Source organism: Taudactylus pleione, unplaced genomic scaffold (assembly GCF_031769625.1).
Source record: "Taudactylus pleione unplaced genomic scaffold, aTauple2 ptg000845l, whole genome shotgun sequence".
NCBI lineage: Eukaryota > Metazoa > Chordata > Amphibia > Anura > Myobatrachidae > Taudactylus > Taudactylus pleione.
This window is the reverse complement of record NW_028285247.1, coordinates 1,908,234-1,926,605: the sequence shown is the minus strand read 5'-3', so window position 1 is coordinate 1,926,605 and position 18,372 is coordinate 1,908,234. Positions and strand designations below refer to the sequence as shown.

The 18,372-nt window shown below is 44.6% G+C and overlaps 1 protein-coding gene across 1 annotated transcript in view; it reads right to left on the bottom strand.

Annotated features, from left to right (window-relative positions):
• ATAD3A (ATPase family AAA domain containing 3A) overlaps positions 1–18,372 on the bottom strand; it is a 140,127-nt gene that overhangs the window by 108,255 nt on the left and 13,500 nt on the right. The window contains exons 3-7 of the mRNA XM_088458632.1: positions 17,159–17,260; positions 9,441–9,500; positions 7,856–7,925; positions 7,280–7,445; positions 7,106–7,175 (exon numbers count right to left, since the gene is read on the bottom strand). Of these exons, the coding sequence (XP_088314758.1) occupies positions 7,106–7,175; positions 7,280–7,445; positions 7,856–7,925; positions 9,441–9,500; positions 17,159–17,260 (468 nt within the window). The remainder of the gene's footprint in view (positions 1–7,105; positions 7,176–7,279; positions 7,446–7,855; positions 7,926–9,440; positions 9,501–17,158; positions 17,261–18,372) is intronic.

Genomic DNA, 18,372 nt, shown 5'->3' with positions numbered 1-18,372 from the left:
GGTTCCCTCCATTAGATTATATAAATTTAAAAATAAAGGTAAGCCTCGAACTAACATATTACTCGTACGCACTGTATATGCATTTAGTTTAAGATGGCAAAAACCAGCAGCAAAAAAAATTAGATTTTTACGCACCGTAAAACCTCTTCCTTGGAGTCCATCTGCGGGATGCCATTACTTCTGGGTTATGCGTAGTGAGGTGTGGAGTCGGGCTCTAACTACATGAAACTGGCTCCCACCCCTATATAACCTCTCCCCTTTCACCATAACCCCAGTCTATGTTTAAGCAAAGCTGGAGAAAGACCCACGGAAGAACTGAGAAACCAGTTCTTCAACAGGTGGCTAGTATGAAAACAAACAAGGGAGGGTTCCCGGCATCCCCAGATGGACTCCAAGGAAGAGAATTCACGGTGAGAAACAATTGAATTTCCTTTTTCATCCATCTGGGGGATGCCATTACTTCTGGGATATACAAAGCAAGCCAATTAAGGGAGGGGGGGGGGGGCGTCAGAACCGACTGACTTAAGAATTTTCCATCCAACACTAGAGTCCCTTGCGTCAAATGTATGGAAGAAGTGTGTACAGATGACCAGGTAGCTGCTTTGCCAAGGCACCATGTCATACAGCCCAAGAAGCCCCAACAGCACGAGGCAAGTGGGCCTGGATTGAGGCCGGAAACGTCACATTTGAGGACAAATATGCCTGCCAAATGGAATAAGTGATCCTTTCAAGGCTGGCCAGCCTCTTTTTGGTGCATCAATCAACACAAATAGGGAATCCGTACACCGCAAAGACGCAGTACGTTCCAAGTAAGTGCGCAAACACACGTACCACATCCAACAGTGCTAAGGAAGACGCTTCACTAGTCACTGAATCCTGGCGAAAAGCTGGAAAGACAATATTCTGGTTAATGTGGAAAGCCGATAACACCTTTGGGAGAAAGGAAGGTTTAGTGCATAACACTACCCTATCCTCATGAAAAAAAGAGAAGCGGAGATACTCTTCTGGCCTAGGCAATGGCCAAAAGAAAACAACCTTCAAAGTGAGATATCGCAATTCTACAGATTCCAAAAAGGCTCAAAAAAGGTGCCTTTTGCAATGCCTCCAAAACTAAATTCAAGTACCAAGGATGAAACGGCGGGACATAAGGAGGCTGTGTTAAGAACCCCCTGCAAGAAGGTTTGAACTTCAGGAATGGTGGCCAATTTCCTCTGAAACAGGATTGATGGATTGTCCTCTCTTAAGGGACAAATTTCAGCCTAAGACCCTTTACCAACCCCTCCGGCAGAACAGACAAGAGAGACGTGAGACTTGGAACCTTTCAGGTTTGAACTTGTGTTGTTCACATCAAGAAATATATATCTTCCATATTCGATGATAAAAACTGTCAAGTAAATAGTTTGTGAGCCTGCATCATGGTTTTCAGATTCTGAAAAACCTTTGGCCTCAAGATATTGGATTCAAGAACCATGTCATCAAAGCCAAGCGAGGCAAATCGGGGTGACCACATGGACCCTGAAGTAACAGATCTGGATGCAGGGGCAGACGATACATAACATCTGCCAACATGTTCCGAAGAACTGTGTACCACTGGCACCGAGGCCAGTCTGGAGCCACCAGAATGACCAGCCGTGCCACTAATCGAATCTGCTGAATTACCTTTGGTAACATTACCAGAGGAGGAAAGACGTATCCCAGCTGGAACACCCAAGGTGCCGTCATGGATCCCGGGACTGAGATCCGTACCTTGGAAGTTTCTTGTTGAGACAAGAAGCCATTAGATCTATGTTAGGAGATCCCCATCTGGAAACCACTTCCGCAAACACCTCCCAGTGTAATTCCCATTCCCCTGGATGCACACTGTGGTGATTTAAGAAGTCCGCCTCCCAGTTGTCCACCCCTAGATTGTAAATTAGAGAAATAGCTGGAACCCAGTTTTGTGCCCAATGGAGGATGTGAGAAACCTCCCTCATTGCTTGCCAGCTACGTGTGTCACCCTGCTTGTTTATGTAAGCAACTGCTGTGGCATTGTCTGATAGGATTTGCACTGGTAGGCTCCTTAGATGGAATTGAGCCTGAACCAATGCATATCGAATTGCCCTTAAATCCAGTATGTTGATGGAAAGAGAAGCTTCCTGAGTGGACCAAAGATCCTGTAGGTGCATGTCTAGAACCACCACCCCCCAGCCTGTTAGGCTGGCATCTGTGGTGACAATGATCCTATTTCTGACAATTGGCAACCCCTGTTCAGATTGCATCCTGTAGCCACCAAATAAGTGACTGACTGGTCTGCAGAGATAATATGAACAAATGTCTGTGTAATAAGAGGGTCTGGTTTCACCCAGCGATGAAGCAATTGGTTTTGCAGTGGTCGGGAATGAAATCTGTCGAAAGGAACGGCTTTGAATCTGTAAAATGGTCCTTACTTTGGATTGAAGATACTGAGGGCCTCATTCAGAGGCGGTCGGAGGATGCAAGCGGTCGCTCAGAAACTGGGCGGCCACTTGCATCCTGACCGCCCGCCTCTGTTGCGGACGTTAACCCACAGCCTAACAGCCACAGCTCTAACGACCGCTCAGGTGATGGTCGCGATGGTCAGAGACCATCGCGACCATCGGGGCTTACGACGAGACCCTAAGGTAGGGTCTCACTTGTCTTAAGCCCCGGAGAGCTTCTGGCTCTGTCAGAGCCGGAAGCTCTCCACTGACATCACTAGTGATGTCAGTGGGCCTCCCGCAAACGGTAGGCGTTCCCATGGGAATGCCTCCGTTTGGGCTGCCACCCCCCCGGCCCGCCTTCCAAACGGGGCGAGCTGTCAATCAACATCGACAGCTCGCCCCCTCTGGATCGAGACCCGCAACGACTGGCGCTATCGGTCGTAGTGGGTCTCACGCATGCGCACGACAGCGCCGGCGTGCGCATGCTCTGTGGGGGGCCATCGACCCGGTCCGAGCGCATCGGCGCTAACGACCGGGTCTGAATGACCCCCTGAATCTTTGCCTGCGTAAGAAACACTCAGTGACACTGGGTGTCGAATAGAAGACCCAAAAATACCATCCTCTGAGATGGAACTAAGCGCCTGATTCAGAGCTGTTTTTGGAGCGTCCTCATGGACGCTCGCATAGCTGTGGGTTACCACCCACAGCTTATGCGAGCGTCCATGATGATGGGCTTTAACCATCGCGACCATCGGGTTTGCGACGAGACCCTGCGGTAGGGTCTCGCTGCCGCAAGCCCAGGAGTGATTTTGGCTCTATCAGAGCCAAAGTCACTCCCACTGACATCATTACTGATGTCAGTGGGGTCGGACTCAGACGGTAGGCGTTCCCATGGGAACGCCTCCGGCTGGCCGCCACGCCCCTGGCACACCCACCAAAGGAGGCGTGCTGTCAGTCACCATCGACAGCACGCCCCCTTTGGTGAGATACCCCGAGCGACGTATTTCTCGTCGCTCGCCGGGTCTCGCACATGCGCACGACGGAGCTCCCTCCATCGTGCGCATTCGCCAAACATCGACCCGCTTGCGAGTGGGTCTGAATGACCCCCTAAATTTGATTTGGGGAAATTGATGATCCAGTCGAATCTCTGGAGCATGCCTAAGGTAATCTGAAGATGTTGTTGCAATAGGGCTATTGAAGGTGCCCTTAGCAACAAATCGTCCAGATAAGTCAACACATTGATCCCCCCACTCCTGAGTAGAGAGATCATGTGTGCCATATCCTTTGTAAATACTCTGCCATTCGGTTTGGTCACCGCTCCCAGAGCCTGGAACTGAAAATGCTGAAGTCCTACTACAAAACCGCAGAAGATGTTGATGACTCCTCCATATAGGAATATGGAGGTAGGCATCCTTGATATCTATGGAGGCAAGAAATTCCTCTTCCTCCATGGAACAAATAACTGACCTTATTAACTCTACCTTGAATCTTTCCAAATGGAGAGAAGCATTTAACCCCGAGGTTGAGAATGGGACAAAACGACCAGTCTGGTTTGTCTACCAAGAAAAGACTGGAGTAGAACCACAGGCCTTGCTATAGTACCGGAACCGGAATAATTACTCCGGAATCAAAGTGCAGGAATTGCCTGTATCAGAGCCGACTTTCTGCAACCATCCACAGGGAGAGGAGTGGAAAAATAAGAGTTAAGGTATAACATACCTTAGTTAACTCTTTTTCTTCGAAGTCCTTAGGGTCTACAGGAACTACCATGGGGTATGTAGTTGGAGTGATCCATTGCACCATACAGCTTACAGCTTTCCAGCTCCCAGCATGCATAGGGCCTCCTCCCTATATACCCCATCCCCAGCCAGTTTTTTGTTTGGTGCGCAGCATGTATCCAGATGCACCGTTAGGCCCCGGAAGGCCTGAAAGCTTCCCCTGCCTTCAGTGTGAAAGGAACGAAACCTAGGGGATTTTTGTTTTGGTGTTAAGGGAGGAAGGTAAGGACTTGTTCCTCCTGTGACCTGAGAAATAATTTTAGATAATTCTGGACCAAACAAAACACCTCTTTCAAAATGCAATGCCTCTAAAGCATGCTTGGACTCTATGGGCCAAATGTAATAGGGTGAGAGTTTAGAAAAGTGAGAGTTTCTGACACTTTTTAAACTTTGCTAATGTAATAGAGTCCAAAAACAAAGTAACAGAGCGAACTTGCATGTTTTTTTTTATTTAAAAAATACTCACGATTTAAAATCTCATTCAGATGTTTTCCCATTTTGAAGATAAAACTCAACCAATGTGAGAGTTTACTGCTAAACTCTCACATTTTCTAAACTCTCACCCTATTACATTTGGCCCTATGTCTTTCTTCCATTTTTTAAGCCATAACTAGTTTTTAAACCTGAACTAGTTACTGGAATGGCTGCTTCCTGTAGATGCAAAGTCTCCCTGAACACATTTTATCAACATAGAAACTCCAGAATCAGAATGGGAGTCATCCTCCCAGATTTAGGTGTTTTCCCAGTCATAATCAAATTCCCCTTCTTCCTGGGAAAAGGTAGCTGAAGCCTCTTCTCCAGGAAAATCCACTGAGGAATGGCATGAACGTCTCTTCGTGGCGGACGTTAGGGACGTTGCTATCTGAGGGAGATATCGTCCCATATCCTGGGCCCTACCAAGGGATCAGACAAGGTAAGAATTCGACCACAGGGTATCATATAATTTGCCTGCGAGTGAAGTAATGCACCTATGGCCTCAACCATAGACCTGGCCCTATTTCTCTGGGAAAAGTGTAGCACTGATTGAATAAAAAAAAACAAAAACAAAGAAGGGGCTAATTAAGACTCTAATTCACCCAACTGTTAAATGCAAAAACCCCGGACTCCTAGAAGTCCATATTCCTTGCAATAAACCAAAGGCAAACCAACATTTGGTATACCCCTGTATGTTACTGCCTAAATTCTTGAGACCCAGTGCAGTAAAAGGTGCTTTTATATACACACATCACAATATTATAAGCCCAACATAGATCACCAGGTTAATAACCAAAAGTAGTAATCCCAGTTAACTACTTATCTGTTAGTACACAGCCATCCCTCTGTAATCTGCAGCGAGTCTCCTCCAAGCAGAATTCCAGCCGCTCTCAACAGCTGTTTGTGAGTGGCTCTGAAGCAGCTGCTGAACACAAATCTCTGGGGGAGGTGTGGCTGAGCACGCCGTCAGTGTCCTGCTTCACTCAGTACACCTGACGTTATCCTAGCCTCCGGCATTTCCATCTGGAGACTACAGCCGCAACCCAGAATGATGACATCACCAACAGAGCACCCGCACGTGCAGCTGCGCCACATCCTGGGGCCGTTCAAGCTTCTCTCTCCCACATAGCCGGTAGCATGTTGCTGCTCTGTAAGCCCCTCCGGCGGTCCTCCAAAGGGAACAGTCGGGTCCTGAAAGCGGCGAGCGCTGTGGAAGCCCGGGGAGGTGCGAGACACGCCAGCCTTACAGTGCAGTCGGGAGTCAGAACATACCCGACTGCTCTGATCAAAAGCGGCGTGCCAGGAAGCAGTTGATACAGGCAACAAGGTCTTTTACATAGAACATGTATAAAGTTTACCTTCCCTTTTGCCAGCGGGCCTCTCAGATGTGTGCCTGGTATGGAGAGAGACCCAAGGACTATGTAGTTGGGTGATTCTCACAGGGGCCGTCTTTAGAGTGGGATACAGGGTTCACACAAACCTACATTCTATCTAACTCCCATTCTGATAGTGCTTGTCGCCTGTTGCCAGGAACTAAGCACCCAAACCAAAACAGAAAAATAAAGACATGAAACCTAACTAAAAACTAGGACCTTACTCCATGGCACTAAAAACAAGACTGAAGTCATGGTGGAACAGAAGGGGTTATATATAGGAGTGGGAGCCAGTTTCAATTAGTTAGTGCCCGACTCCACACCTCACTATGCATAACCCAGAAGTAATGGCATCCCCCAGATGGATGAAAAAGGAAGTAAGAACCACAAATTAATTTTTCTTTTAGTTGACTTTCTTGCAATTTCAAGACTGTGCCCATATTAGTTATATTTTATTTGACATTTTACAAATTTTAGAAATACTTAGGCCGGTATCCAATTAGCCCCGAACATTATTCAAGCGCTAATGGATCCCGGGCTATCCAATTAGCCTCAGACATGCAAAACAAAATCCCCAAAAACAGCCTAGTTTTCATGTCAGCAATCGGAAACTGGATATTTTTCTCATGAAAAAAACGGGATTTAATTGGATAGTCTGATAATGATCATTGGACAAAAATCACGATAACAGCCCGTTTTTTTTGTGATAAAAATGATCGGGTCTAATTGGACACCAGCCTTAGAAAGGGCAAAAATCTGAATATTATTGTGTGAAAAGGCTGAGCTTTTTGGAAAAAAAGCAAGGTATAAAATTGTGTGGGTACTGCATAAAAAGAAAATTACTGATCTTGATATTGGAAGATGAACAAAAAAAATTAAAGAATGTACTCAGCACAGAGGTAAGAAATCGATCAGCAGCAAAGGAATTATATACAACACCCAATAGACTCCACAAGAGATAAACTTAACCTACATCCATTTGATATTACATCAACCATCAGCTCTTAACTGTACCATGATTTACACGGTAGAGTACACTTACAGTTGCTGTTACTTTGTCCCAGTCGGTGATAAAAGCACGGAAACCTTCGCCAAACACAGTCCCAGCAGTCCTATAGGAAGGAGAGGTATAGTCTGTGACAACGATGAACCACACTGAAGTAGGCTTAATGTGTGCACACACTCAATGACAAGACCCACATTCACTTTCACATACTTGATGGATTCTAGAACAGTTTGCCGATGTTCTGCAGCTTTCAGACGAATCTGTTCCCTGATAATGTCTGCGTTTTCCCGTTCTACCTTGCCACGCGCCCGCGCCTCTGCCTCTATCCGCAGCATTTCATTCTTATGCCGCAGCTCCATCTCATGCTCAACAGTAGCTGAAAATGAGAAACACAATCGGAAAATAACTAATCTGTAAATGGTAAATCACTTGGAAGGGTATTAGGGCAGAGGGGCACGAGTGACTTAATTAGTACTGCAGTCAATTTGATTTCACCAACTGTGTTCAACCATGGATATCTCTAAAGCCTGACCTGTTTGGGTGCCTTGAGGGCCAAGTTTGGGAACCTCTGCATTAGGGGGACTTTATTATATAGTATGCTCTGCCAAACAGAATTTTATTTAGTTCATGCACACATCTAAATCCTCCAGTCACACATGGACCCACAATGCTACTATCCATTTAGGGTGTATGGGCTTACACTAAATATAGGAGCACAGTCTAGAACAGGGAGCAGTGCAATTCATGATATAATTAAAAAGATAGACAGAATATAGGCTCCACTACCTCTCCGCATTGCCTCTTGCTTTTTTACAGACTCCTCTTGTTTCCGCAAATTCTCTTCATTCATTGATTGCTGTAAAAAAACTAGAGATTAGAAGTGACAACTAGAAACCAAATTTTAGGTATATAAATCTAACAAGATCATATAGAACGTGGACTATTTTATGCAGCTAGTTTAAAAAAAGCATTAAGGAACTAGGAACATTCACATGACTAACAACAGTCACACAATCTTCCCACATGTACAACATCCTATAACCCACTTGATTAAAAAGTGCCCAAATGATACAAATTATCTGCAGAGGTGCAGTAAAATGTCCCTGGCTTATAGTTTCTTACTTTAAAACAGACATAATAAAGGGATGATAGAAGTTATTCATCTGCAACTGTTACTTACAAACCTCCCTTAGATATAAGCAAGTGCCAGCAAGGACCTTTCCATGGATTACATCAGGTCCCAATTCAAGCACATAATATTGCTGCCATGACAAGTACAGTACCATTATAAGCAAAGCATATGAATTTCCATTTTATTACTCTGGGGGAGATTTAGCAAATCTTGCAGAGAGATAATGTACCAACCAATCAGCTCCTGTCATTGTACAGGCTGTGTTACAGGAATGACAGTTAGAAGCTGATTGGTTGGTACTTTATCTCGCTCCAAGATTTGATAGATTTCCCTCTGTGTGTTCCCTGCACCAGTGTTTTGTAAATTTATCTAAATCCTGTTCAAGGAGAACCATAATCCCAGTTTCACATCTATCATCCATTCACTTTGTCTGGAAGATCAGCTAGGTAATAATACCTAAGACCCAATAACACTTATACTGAAGCCCAGGCATTATAAATCTTCGGTGTAAAAGAGAGTAAAAAAATGTTTTTATGAGATCCTCAATGTTTGCCTTGTATCCTACTGCTCTGACAGGGAGGATAGTGCCCCCCAGTGGACATACTACATAAGGCAGAGCTTGCATTTATTGTGTAGAAAATGGGAAGATAAACTGAATCATAGTGTAGCTCACTCTTTAGCAAGTGAACACTACAGTACCTTATCCTGTGCGGAGTATGCATCAGCCAATAACAGAACAAGTCATGTAGTTTAGCTATTGCTACTGACCTTTTCAAATTGTCGCAATGCTGAGTAAATGATGTGGTATATGAGGTGTACAAATGGCTGTCATGCAACCAGTGAATGTAAAATACACTCTGGACAGTATCCAACAGGTGAAAGGGGTCATTTACATTTCCTAGGAGCTGGAACTTTAAATAGCTGCAGACAGCATCATCTTCCTACAGTCCATTAATGCAAAATGCCTTTCCTTACTATAACTGCATATGCCTATCCCTCCCACAAGTGTATTACAGAGTACCTGTATGGGGATAATTATGTCAGTAAAAAGAGATAATACATGTACAAATAATAGACAAGCAGGCCCAAAACATCAGTGCAGAAACAAAAATGGATCCAGGAGTAAGCCATTAAGTTTAGAGACCACAGCACAAATGGTTTCCCAGGCAAACAAAATATAACAGAACCAAAATACCTTTCCTACAAGATCAATAAGTGATTTCTATATGACAGACTTACTTGTTGTCGCAACTGGTCCTCGTAGCGCTGCCTTGCCAGCTTGTCTTGATACTGAGCTCTCTACAAAAGGAATTCAAGAGACAAACTGTAATTAATAGAGAGGTCTCCAACATCATTGTGTGATCAATCAAGCTGTAAATTGCACAATAAAGTTGCAATATGAAACAAGCATAATACAGCCAGATATAAATGAGCTATGGATAATATTCACAAACATACATGTAAAAGTTCTCTTACTTTGAAGAAACTTCAGTTAGTTGGCGATTAGTCACTTTTTGTTGTTTTTAGAAGCTCATTTTTATATTTGTGAATATTATTAGCAGCTGCTTTATAGGAGACTACTTGCCTTTTAGGTTTAGTGGTTCTTTAATACATATCACAGTAAATCATTCACTGCACTAATTTTACTCCATAAACATATGCTGCTTTTTAATCATTTCTAAACATAACAGAATAAAGACAACTAAATGAAGAAAGTTAACAAAGGTAAGTCTGCCATAACTCTTATTTTTCTAAATCCATAGGGTCCACAGGGATACCATGGGGGGAAATGTGATTGGAGTGATCCAGGCACCAAACAGTTAAGCTTTCAGCTCCCAGGATGCCTCAGATCATCCTCCACATATACCCCGCCCCTGGCCACAGGCAATCATTTTGTTAATAAGAACAAGGCAGGTGAAGGAAAGAGGAGAAGGAAGAGCCATGTACACCAGAAACACTCTGATACAAGATAAGGGAATCCGTGACCGAAAAAAAAAAATTACCCAATGCAGCCAGGTGTGCTCTGTGGACCCTATGGAAAAAAAAAAAGTTAACAAAAAGGTAAGTCTACCATAACTCTTATTTTCTTATTCAGGGTCTTTAGGGATTCACAGGGATACCATGGGGATGTCCTAAAGCAGTTTCCCTAAGGGTGGGGACGCTCCTGAGCAGAAAGGAGAACCCGCCGCACAAAGGAAGCATCCTAAGAGGCAAAAGGGTCAACGGCGCAGAACCTAAGAAAAGTGTGGACAGAAGACCACGTGGCCGCCTTGCACAGTTGTTCAGCAGAGGCACCATATCGAAATGCCCACGATGGTCCCACAGACTGGGTAGAATGTGCTGTCGCCGTGTTTGGAACAGGGAGATCAGCTTGTGTGTAAACATGAGAGAGAGTCATACGCAATCATCGAGCCAGAATTTATTAGCTGGCCAGCATAGGCAAACGCAGGGGGGGTTCCATCTGCCTTGAAAGCCCCCTCCCCAGCTCACACATGACCACAGTAGAAATAGTAATATAATAGAATTTTGCTAGTGCTGCATGTTCTTCTCAGTATCACAAATGAAATTAGCACCAACTGTGGATCTTTCAACATGTATCAGACAGTAATAAATAACCTGTGCACCAACTAGGAGATCTGGAAAACATGCACTGTTAGGGATGCACTGCTATAAAGCCCAATATGTACATATATGTCCAGGGCAGTGCTAGGTTCTTCTGCTGCTCCTCCAGGCTCCCGGACTTCCTCCAATAGTCTGGAATGGTGCACACAACTAGAATAAAACAGCTCAGGAAGGATGGGCATACTGCCGCATCAAATGGCTTATTGGTATCGCTGGTCCTGTATATGCTGGCATTATGATACACAATACACTATGTATGACACATATAATGGGTTACTGTGATCGCTGGTCCTGTATATGCTGGCATTATGATACATAATACACTTTGTATGACGCATATTAAAACTGGTTGAGTACGAATTCTGCCCTCTTCATGGACTGGCCACATGGCCACATTTGCTCTAAAATCAAGCATTTGGAAACCCCGCTCTAGAAATCCTGCATTTGCCACTGCGCCAGCCTAGTTTGTGAAAACCATATAACACAAAAAGAGCGTCTGATTTTCTAAGAGAGTTTGTACGATCCACATAGATACGGAGAGCACGAACCACATCCAGGGAGGCTTCATCTACAGAAAGGTCTGAAGACTGAAAAGCTGGAACCACAATCTCTTCATTGACATGAAAACGGGACACTACCTTAGCAAGGTAACCTGCCCATGTACGAAGGACAGCTCTATCCTGGTGAAAAAACTAAGGGGGAGTGACAAGAGAGAGCTGACTAATCAGAGACTAGAGGTTCAAATGGGGACGCTTGTAGCCCCTTGAGAACTAAAGACAAATCCCACGTCGCCACCAGTGGGACAAAGGGTGGCTGAACTCTGACAACACCCTGAAAAAAAACATCCGGCAGAGAAGCAATCTTTCACTGGACAGCGCAGAAACCTGTGCTCAGAGTGGCCAGGCAGAGACAGAGGTATAACCCAGTCTGGAGAAAAGCAAGTACCCGGGAAACCCTCGGGTCATACTTTCTGTGGGAACACCACTGATCAAAAGAATGCAAAACTCTGTAATAGATGCGGGCAGAGGTAGGCCGTCGTGCCCAAAGCATTGTTTGAATTACAGAGCTGGAGAAACCTTTGGCTCTAGTGTTAAGAAGGTAAGTAAAAATAAATAAAATCTGGTAATATAAAAAATAAATAAAAATAGAAGTAAAACCTTCAATCTAAACAGAAACAAAAGACAATCAAAAATCTATAAATAAACACTAAGGTGAGTTAAAAGCAAAAGAAAACACTAATGGTGCGTACACACGGAGCGATATTAATTCACAATTTGAACGCTAAAAATATAGTTGAAATCGTGGGTTTTTTGCTCCCTACCAACGACCAGCGATGCGCGGGCACGTATGGACGACAGTGATATCGTCCATCGGCCGTGCATGCTGGTCAACCTGCTCAATATCGAGAAGGTTACTATAGGGACCTGCGATCATTGATTGCTATAGTCGTTGGTAATTTGGTGGTGTGCTGGATGATCAATATCGATCATCCAGCACACCAGGGAGGGTACAGGGCGTTCAGCCAGCGATAGCATATCGCTGACTGATCGCTCAGTGTGTACCCACCATAACACTGATGGTACCTGAAAAGAAAAAGAGTTAGCAATGGAGTAACTGTATTGAATGTAAATCACTCACTTTGATTATCGATGGATGAGTCCTGGTGGAGCCAGCCGTATGTAGATGTTCAAACCTAACTGTCCCTACCTTACCGCTATAGAAGTCATCTTAGCAGCAGGCTGGGGAGCGGTGTCGGGTCTCCCTCCATTGGTGCCTTCCTCGCCGCGTCTCCGGCGTGCCTGGTCAGGCGGCTGATATGACGTCACCGGAGCGGGCTGGGACTCAGCAGGGGCGAGCGGCTACGGGTGGAATGTTTCTTCAGGATCTCCTTTCTGCCTCCAACACGTTTCATGCGATAAACGCATTTTGGTGTCTTCTGGATGTTTGTCCATTTAAATAGGGTAAAAACTTCATTGTCCATTTAGGAAAAGAACGGAAGTGACAACCGGAACTGGTAAAAAAGGTGGGATCCACATGTTTAATGGATCTTCCTTATTCTAAAAACATTTTCTTTTTATTATGTACCATCAGCAAAAGTAAAATAAAAATCAAATAGGGACATAAAAGTAAAATAATAATAGATTAAAAACAATAAAGGGAGGTGAAAGGAAAACTAATGAATATATACAAAAGAAAATTTATATCTATAAAGAAAAAATATAAAAGTAGAAGTGGAATTTTTTTTATTGAAAGATATTCATATTAGGTTTTAAGTACTTTACTAGATACAAATTCTTATGTGATTCTAACTATGCTACTAAAGGAAGTGCCTGAAATTGGTAATGTTGTTGTAGCACAGCAAACCATACAAATTGTTGGTGGGATGGCATAATAGACACATGCAGATACGCATCCTGAATGTCCAGGTAAGCCATAAAATCCTGAGGTTCCATTGCCAAAATAATTGACCGAAGAATCTCCATACGGAACTTGGGTACACGGATAAACTTGTTGAGGGTTTTCAGATTTAGAATAGGGTGATGAGACCAATTTGGTTTCTGAACCAAAAATAGATTGGAGTAATAACCTCTTCCTTGTTGAACCACAGGAACCAGGATTATCACCCCTGCCCGCAGCAAGGAGTAAATTACCTCCTGGAGGGCCAAGGTCTTGATAGAATCTGATGTGGGAGTTGTACAAAAAAAAAAAACTTCTGGGAAGGATGCCTCCAGAAAGTGAGGGCATACCTCTGAAATACCACTTTTAGGACCCAGGCGTCTGTTGTTGTTGTTTGATGCCAGTAGTCCACAAATTGAAGAAGTCGGCCTCCCACCCTGGCATCCGCCAGAAGGAGGCCCGTCCCTTCAGGCTGAGAGTTTGTTGTTAGGCTTAGAGGCTTGACATCTGACTGGCCAGGACCTCTTAGTTTACTGCTTGGTGGTCCTGCGAGAACTAGATGGTCTGAAGGAAGACGGTCCTTTTGCTCTGCCCTGAGAGCGAAAAGACCAAAAACAAGACTGCTTAGACTCTGACGTAGCTGACGTATTCTGCAGATTTGAGGCTGCCAGAGTAGCCACTATCTTATCCAATTTTGCTGCAAAAAAAATATGTTTACATTAAAAGTTAAGGTTTTCCAGAGCTTTCTTGGATTCCATTTCTGCTTTCCAGGGACCTTAACCAAAGAGCTCTACGAGCAACAACTGAAGCTGCCAATGCTTTAGAAACCAGTAGCCCAGCATCTATTGCAGCTTCTCCCAAATAGGAGGCTGCTTCCCGTATATGGGAGATATATGTGAGATGTTCTCTGGTAGCATTCGGTAGAGTATCTTCCAATGCCCCCGCCCTTTCTTCAAGAGCCTTGGATAGCCAAGCCGCAGCCATAGCTGGCCAAGTAACAGCTCCTGACAATGAAAACACCGATTTAAGACGTTTCAAGTTTTCTATCTGTAGGAGTTTTAAGGGAATATGCTGACGGTATAGGCAACGTAGCACTCCTCACTAAATGTCACATGAACATCCACAGTAGGAGGGACTTCCCACTTAGTACATTCAGTAGGTGGAAAAGGATACAAAATTGTGACATGGAACAGTTTATCCAGGTTATTCCATGCTACTTCCATAAGTTCAGTGAGCTGCTCAGACATCGGAAACTCAGCTTTTACCTCCATCCGGTGTTTAAACACTGGAGCATTAGGTCTAGGAGCTGGCTCATCATCCTGTATATTTAGGATCGATTTGACCACCCTCACCAAAGAAGGGATATCCACTGTAGAAGGATGATCCTCCTCTCCTGAGATGGACCCTGGCGAAGAACCCGGCGCATCATCTTATTCCTCCGATGATGCGTCTGAATCTACAAGCTGAGCAGACTGATAAAATTATATCGTCATCTCAGGCCCTTTAGTGACTACCGGTCTGTTCGCCTGCAACATCTGTTGAAATGCAGCAGCTGACCAAGCCATACTCTTACTTGAGTGGGCATAAACATCCATCCAAGAAGGATGTACAGGGGGAACAAACATAGTAGGCTGGAACTGCTGTGGGTATCCCATTAAGAGAGGCAGCGTGGGAGTAGCCAAACGGTCCACTAGCTGCGTTATAACCTGAGACACAAGGACACCCAAGATGACTCCTGTACAAGGGCTGGTAAACTGGACTGGTGAGGTGACAGTTAGTGACCCAGTGCCGAGTGTGCTTAATTACAGGGGACAAATGACATAGGGGTCCCCCCCATACTTAAGCACAACCAGCACCGGGCTAGTCAGATCCAGCCCTGAACGCCAAAATACGGGGGACATACGACGCAGAGGTCCCCCGTATCCTGCGCAACCAGCACTGGGCTCTGATCCGGTCCTGGTTCTGGAAATAGAGGGGGAAAAAAAATTTGTAGGGTTCCCATGTATCTTCCAGAACCAGCACCAAACTTTTTCTAGCGGGGGGCTGATGCCACAGCCAGAGGAGCCCTTTCACTGGGCCCCCAAGCAGCAGCATCAGCCCTGACCATTAGTCAGCCCAGGCCCCTGGAGAGCTGGAGAAACCCCCCCCCCAATAAAGGGGTCCCCCTCTCCAGGGCACCCCAGGCTGATAGCCCGGTGGCTGTGGATGGCGGGTTGATTGTGTGGTGTGGTGTAAATAAATAATAGCAAATGTTGTCTTTACAAGTAGACCTGCAGGTCCCAGCAAGCCTGCCCCGCATGCTGGTACTTTGAGAACCACAAGTACCAGCATGCACGGCATTAGGGGCCCACTAGTACCTGTAAAAAAAAAAGTAAAAAAAAAAAAAAAAATGACACACACACCGTGACAGTATAAGTTTATGAAACATACATGCACTCACCTGTACACAAACTCGCCTATGTAACCCTGTAGCATCGGTCCACTTCTCCGGTAAAGTATATATAGGGGACTTGTGAAAAAAAAACTATACTAACCATCTCCTATGCGAGGTTCTGTCCTCTTCGTTCCAAAGTAGGCATCCCACAGACTTGGCAAAAAAACAAAGCGATAAACGCGGACCAACGAACTGAAGTACCGTTCAATAGAATGGCACTTCCCCGATTGAGAGCTTAGCGGCGGGATTCCACCAAGGAAATCCACCGCTAAGCGTTCATTGGCTGAGAGAGGTCATCCCCCATCTCTCAGCCAATGAACAGCTCCCTCCATTGTAGTCAATGGAGAGCCGCAAGGTTACTGGTGTTGCGGTGCCGGCAGGGGTAGATGGAGCAGCAGCACAGGCATCCTTCAGGACGCCTGATGTTGGTTGCTCTGAAGTAAAAATAAATCAAACAAAACAAAATAAAAGACTGTGCGTCTGAATCCTGCCACACCAAACTCAAAACCAAATGCCTGTGGCCAGGGGAGGGGTATATGTGGATGACCTGAGGCATCCTGGGAGCTGAAAGCCTAACTGTTTGGTGCCTGGATCACTCCAACCACATTTCCCCTGTCGATCCCTATGGACCCTGAATGAGAAAATGAGTATTCAAAATAAGTTAAACTATATGAAAATATTAACTCATTTATATGCGAAATTTCATATATTCTTTTTATACGATCTCACAATGCAATTAGCAGTCACTCTAAATGGCACTAGATAACGTGCGATGCTGGCTTAAAATCAATGTATAAACCTTGTGGTATCAATTTAGTTTCATACAAAAATGCAATTCATACCACAAATTTCCCACATTTGTTTTACTGGAGCCTCACAGCAATCTGTGCTGCAGTTAAGGTTTATGGTGCATACACACGGTTAGATTTGCTAGATCATAGTAATCATTGAACAAGAACGATTTCTCACATTATTTAAAATTAATGAAAGCGTCCAAATCTTACCGCAAACACAGTCTATGTCAGATATCGTTATCTGACATGCGGGCACGCGCATCGTTGATCGATGCATGCCCAACATGTCAACGATATGAAGGTTTTTACAATCGTTGTCGTTCATATCTTTAAGAAAATCTGACCGTGTGTACCCACCATTAGATGTTTAGATTGGTTACAAATGGTCCAAGCACCTCCTACCTCCAGATTGCTTACTCAATGGAGACACAGGAGTTATTGGATCTATACTGATTGGATTCTAATGTTTGGATTGGCTACATTGTGTCCTAGCACCACCCACTTCATCTAAAGCTCATTCCTTTTATCTCTGTATTTAATAATGAAGTCTGCAGGTACTACAATCACAGTGAAATGAGCAAAAAGAAAATATTTACAGTAAGGATATTAAACTGCTTTGCTAAAGACATTACATAAGGAACCATGAATTATCTAGATTTGGCAAAACCTTGCAGTGCAGACCACAAAGTATAGTCTAGGTTTTGACTCACCGCTTGATTCTGCTTTGTCTCCTCGTTTAGGGTTTTCCGGCGCTCTTCTCCTTGCACTCGAATCTGCTCATTCTTCAGCTGTTCTATGGCAGCTTCATATTCCTATAAAACATATGGAACATTCATTCAAAAGATGAAAATGACTAAAGCTGGGTACACACTGGCAGATATATTGGCCGATCAATTGATCGGCCAATATATTGTGTGCCCGTCGGCCAGTGTGTACCAGCGATATGTCTGAACGATGTCGTTCACAGACATATCACGTCGGCTGTGCTGCACGGCGATGGCAGACTGAATATGCTGCGCTATATAAGAAACTGTTAATAAATAAATATATCTGTCCATCGTGTTGTGTGTCAGCTGACGGCACGGGGAGGAGGGTGTGATGAGACCCCTGGCCAGCAGGACCCTTGGACAGATGATGGTTGTTCAGTGTGTATGAACAACCATCATCTGCAGATTTCTCCTTTAGGTGTGTACACAGCTTAAGGCTCTGCTATGAACCAGACTGTGTCGTAGTGGTAAGGTTCCTGCGTATAAGGATGAATAGACATATTGTATTTCACCAATTTGCCAATGGATCGCTGATCATCGATTGGGTCAGACCAGCAGAACAGGGAATTGGGGTGTAGATACATAAATCCCTTTAGGCGGTCATAGTGTCGACAGGGTCAAAGTGTCGACAGTGATAATAAAGTGACACAGACCGCACCGGAGAGCCAGCGGCTCAGATGCTGCAATAAACAGCACCAGGTTGAACTAGCAGAGGAGATAACGCTATAGCAGGGAAACACAGAGCGTGGATTCCCCTTACCATAATGTTAACTAACTGGTCAGCCCAAGGGTAGAATCCCTCAGAGGCGTCCAAGATGCCGGCTTTTAGCAACAGGTGAGCTGCCGACTGAGTCATTTTATTATGACTGTGGACATTAAGACTGTCGACATTTTAATACTAGGGTTTCAGAGTGTCTGTGCCATGTTCTGATTAACTAAAAACAGGCAAATGCCAAATAGAAAGCATTGTTTATCTCAAAATATTAGGACACCTGGTACAGACTCGGGGACCCTGCCCAGAGGTTGTACCCCTCTGATATAGCTCACTGCTTTCCTTAGGTGTCCATAATGTAGAGGGAGGAATCTGTGCCTCATGCAGAAGGAGAGCCGTAGTCCTGTGAAGCATATTATAATGCTCTAATAATCAAGTCCTGGGA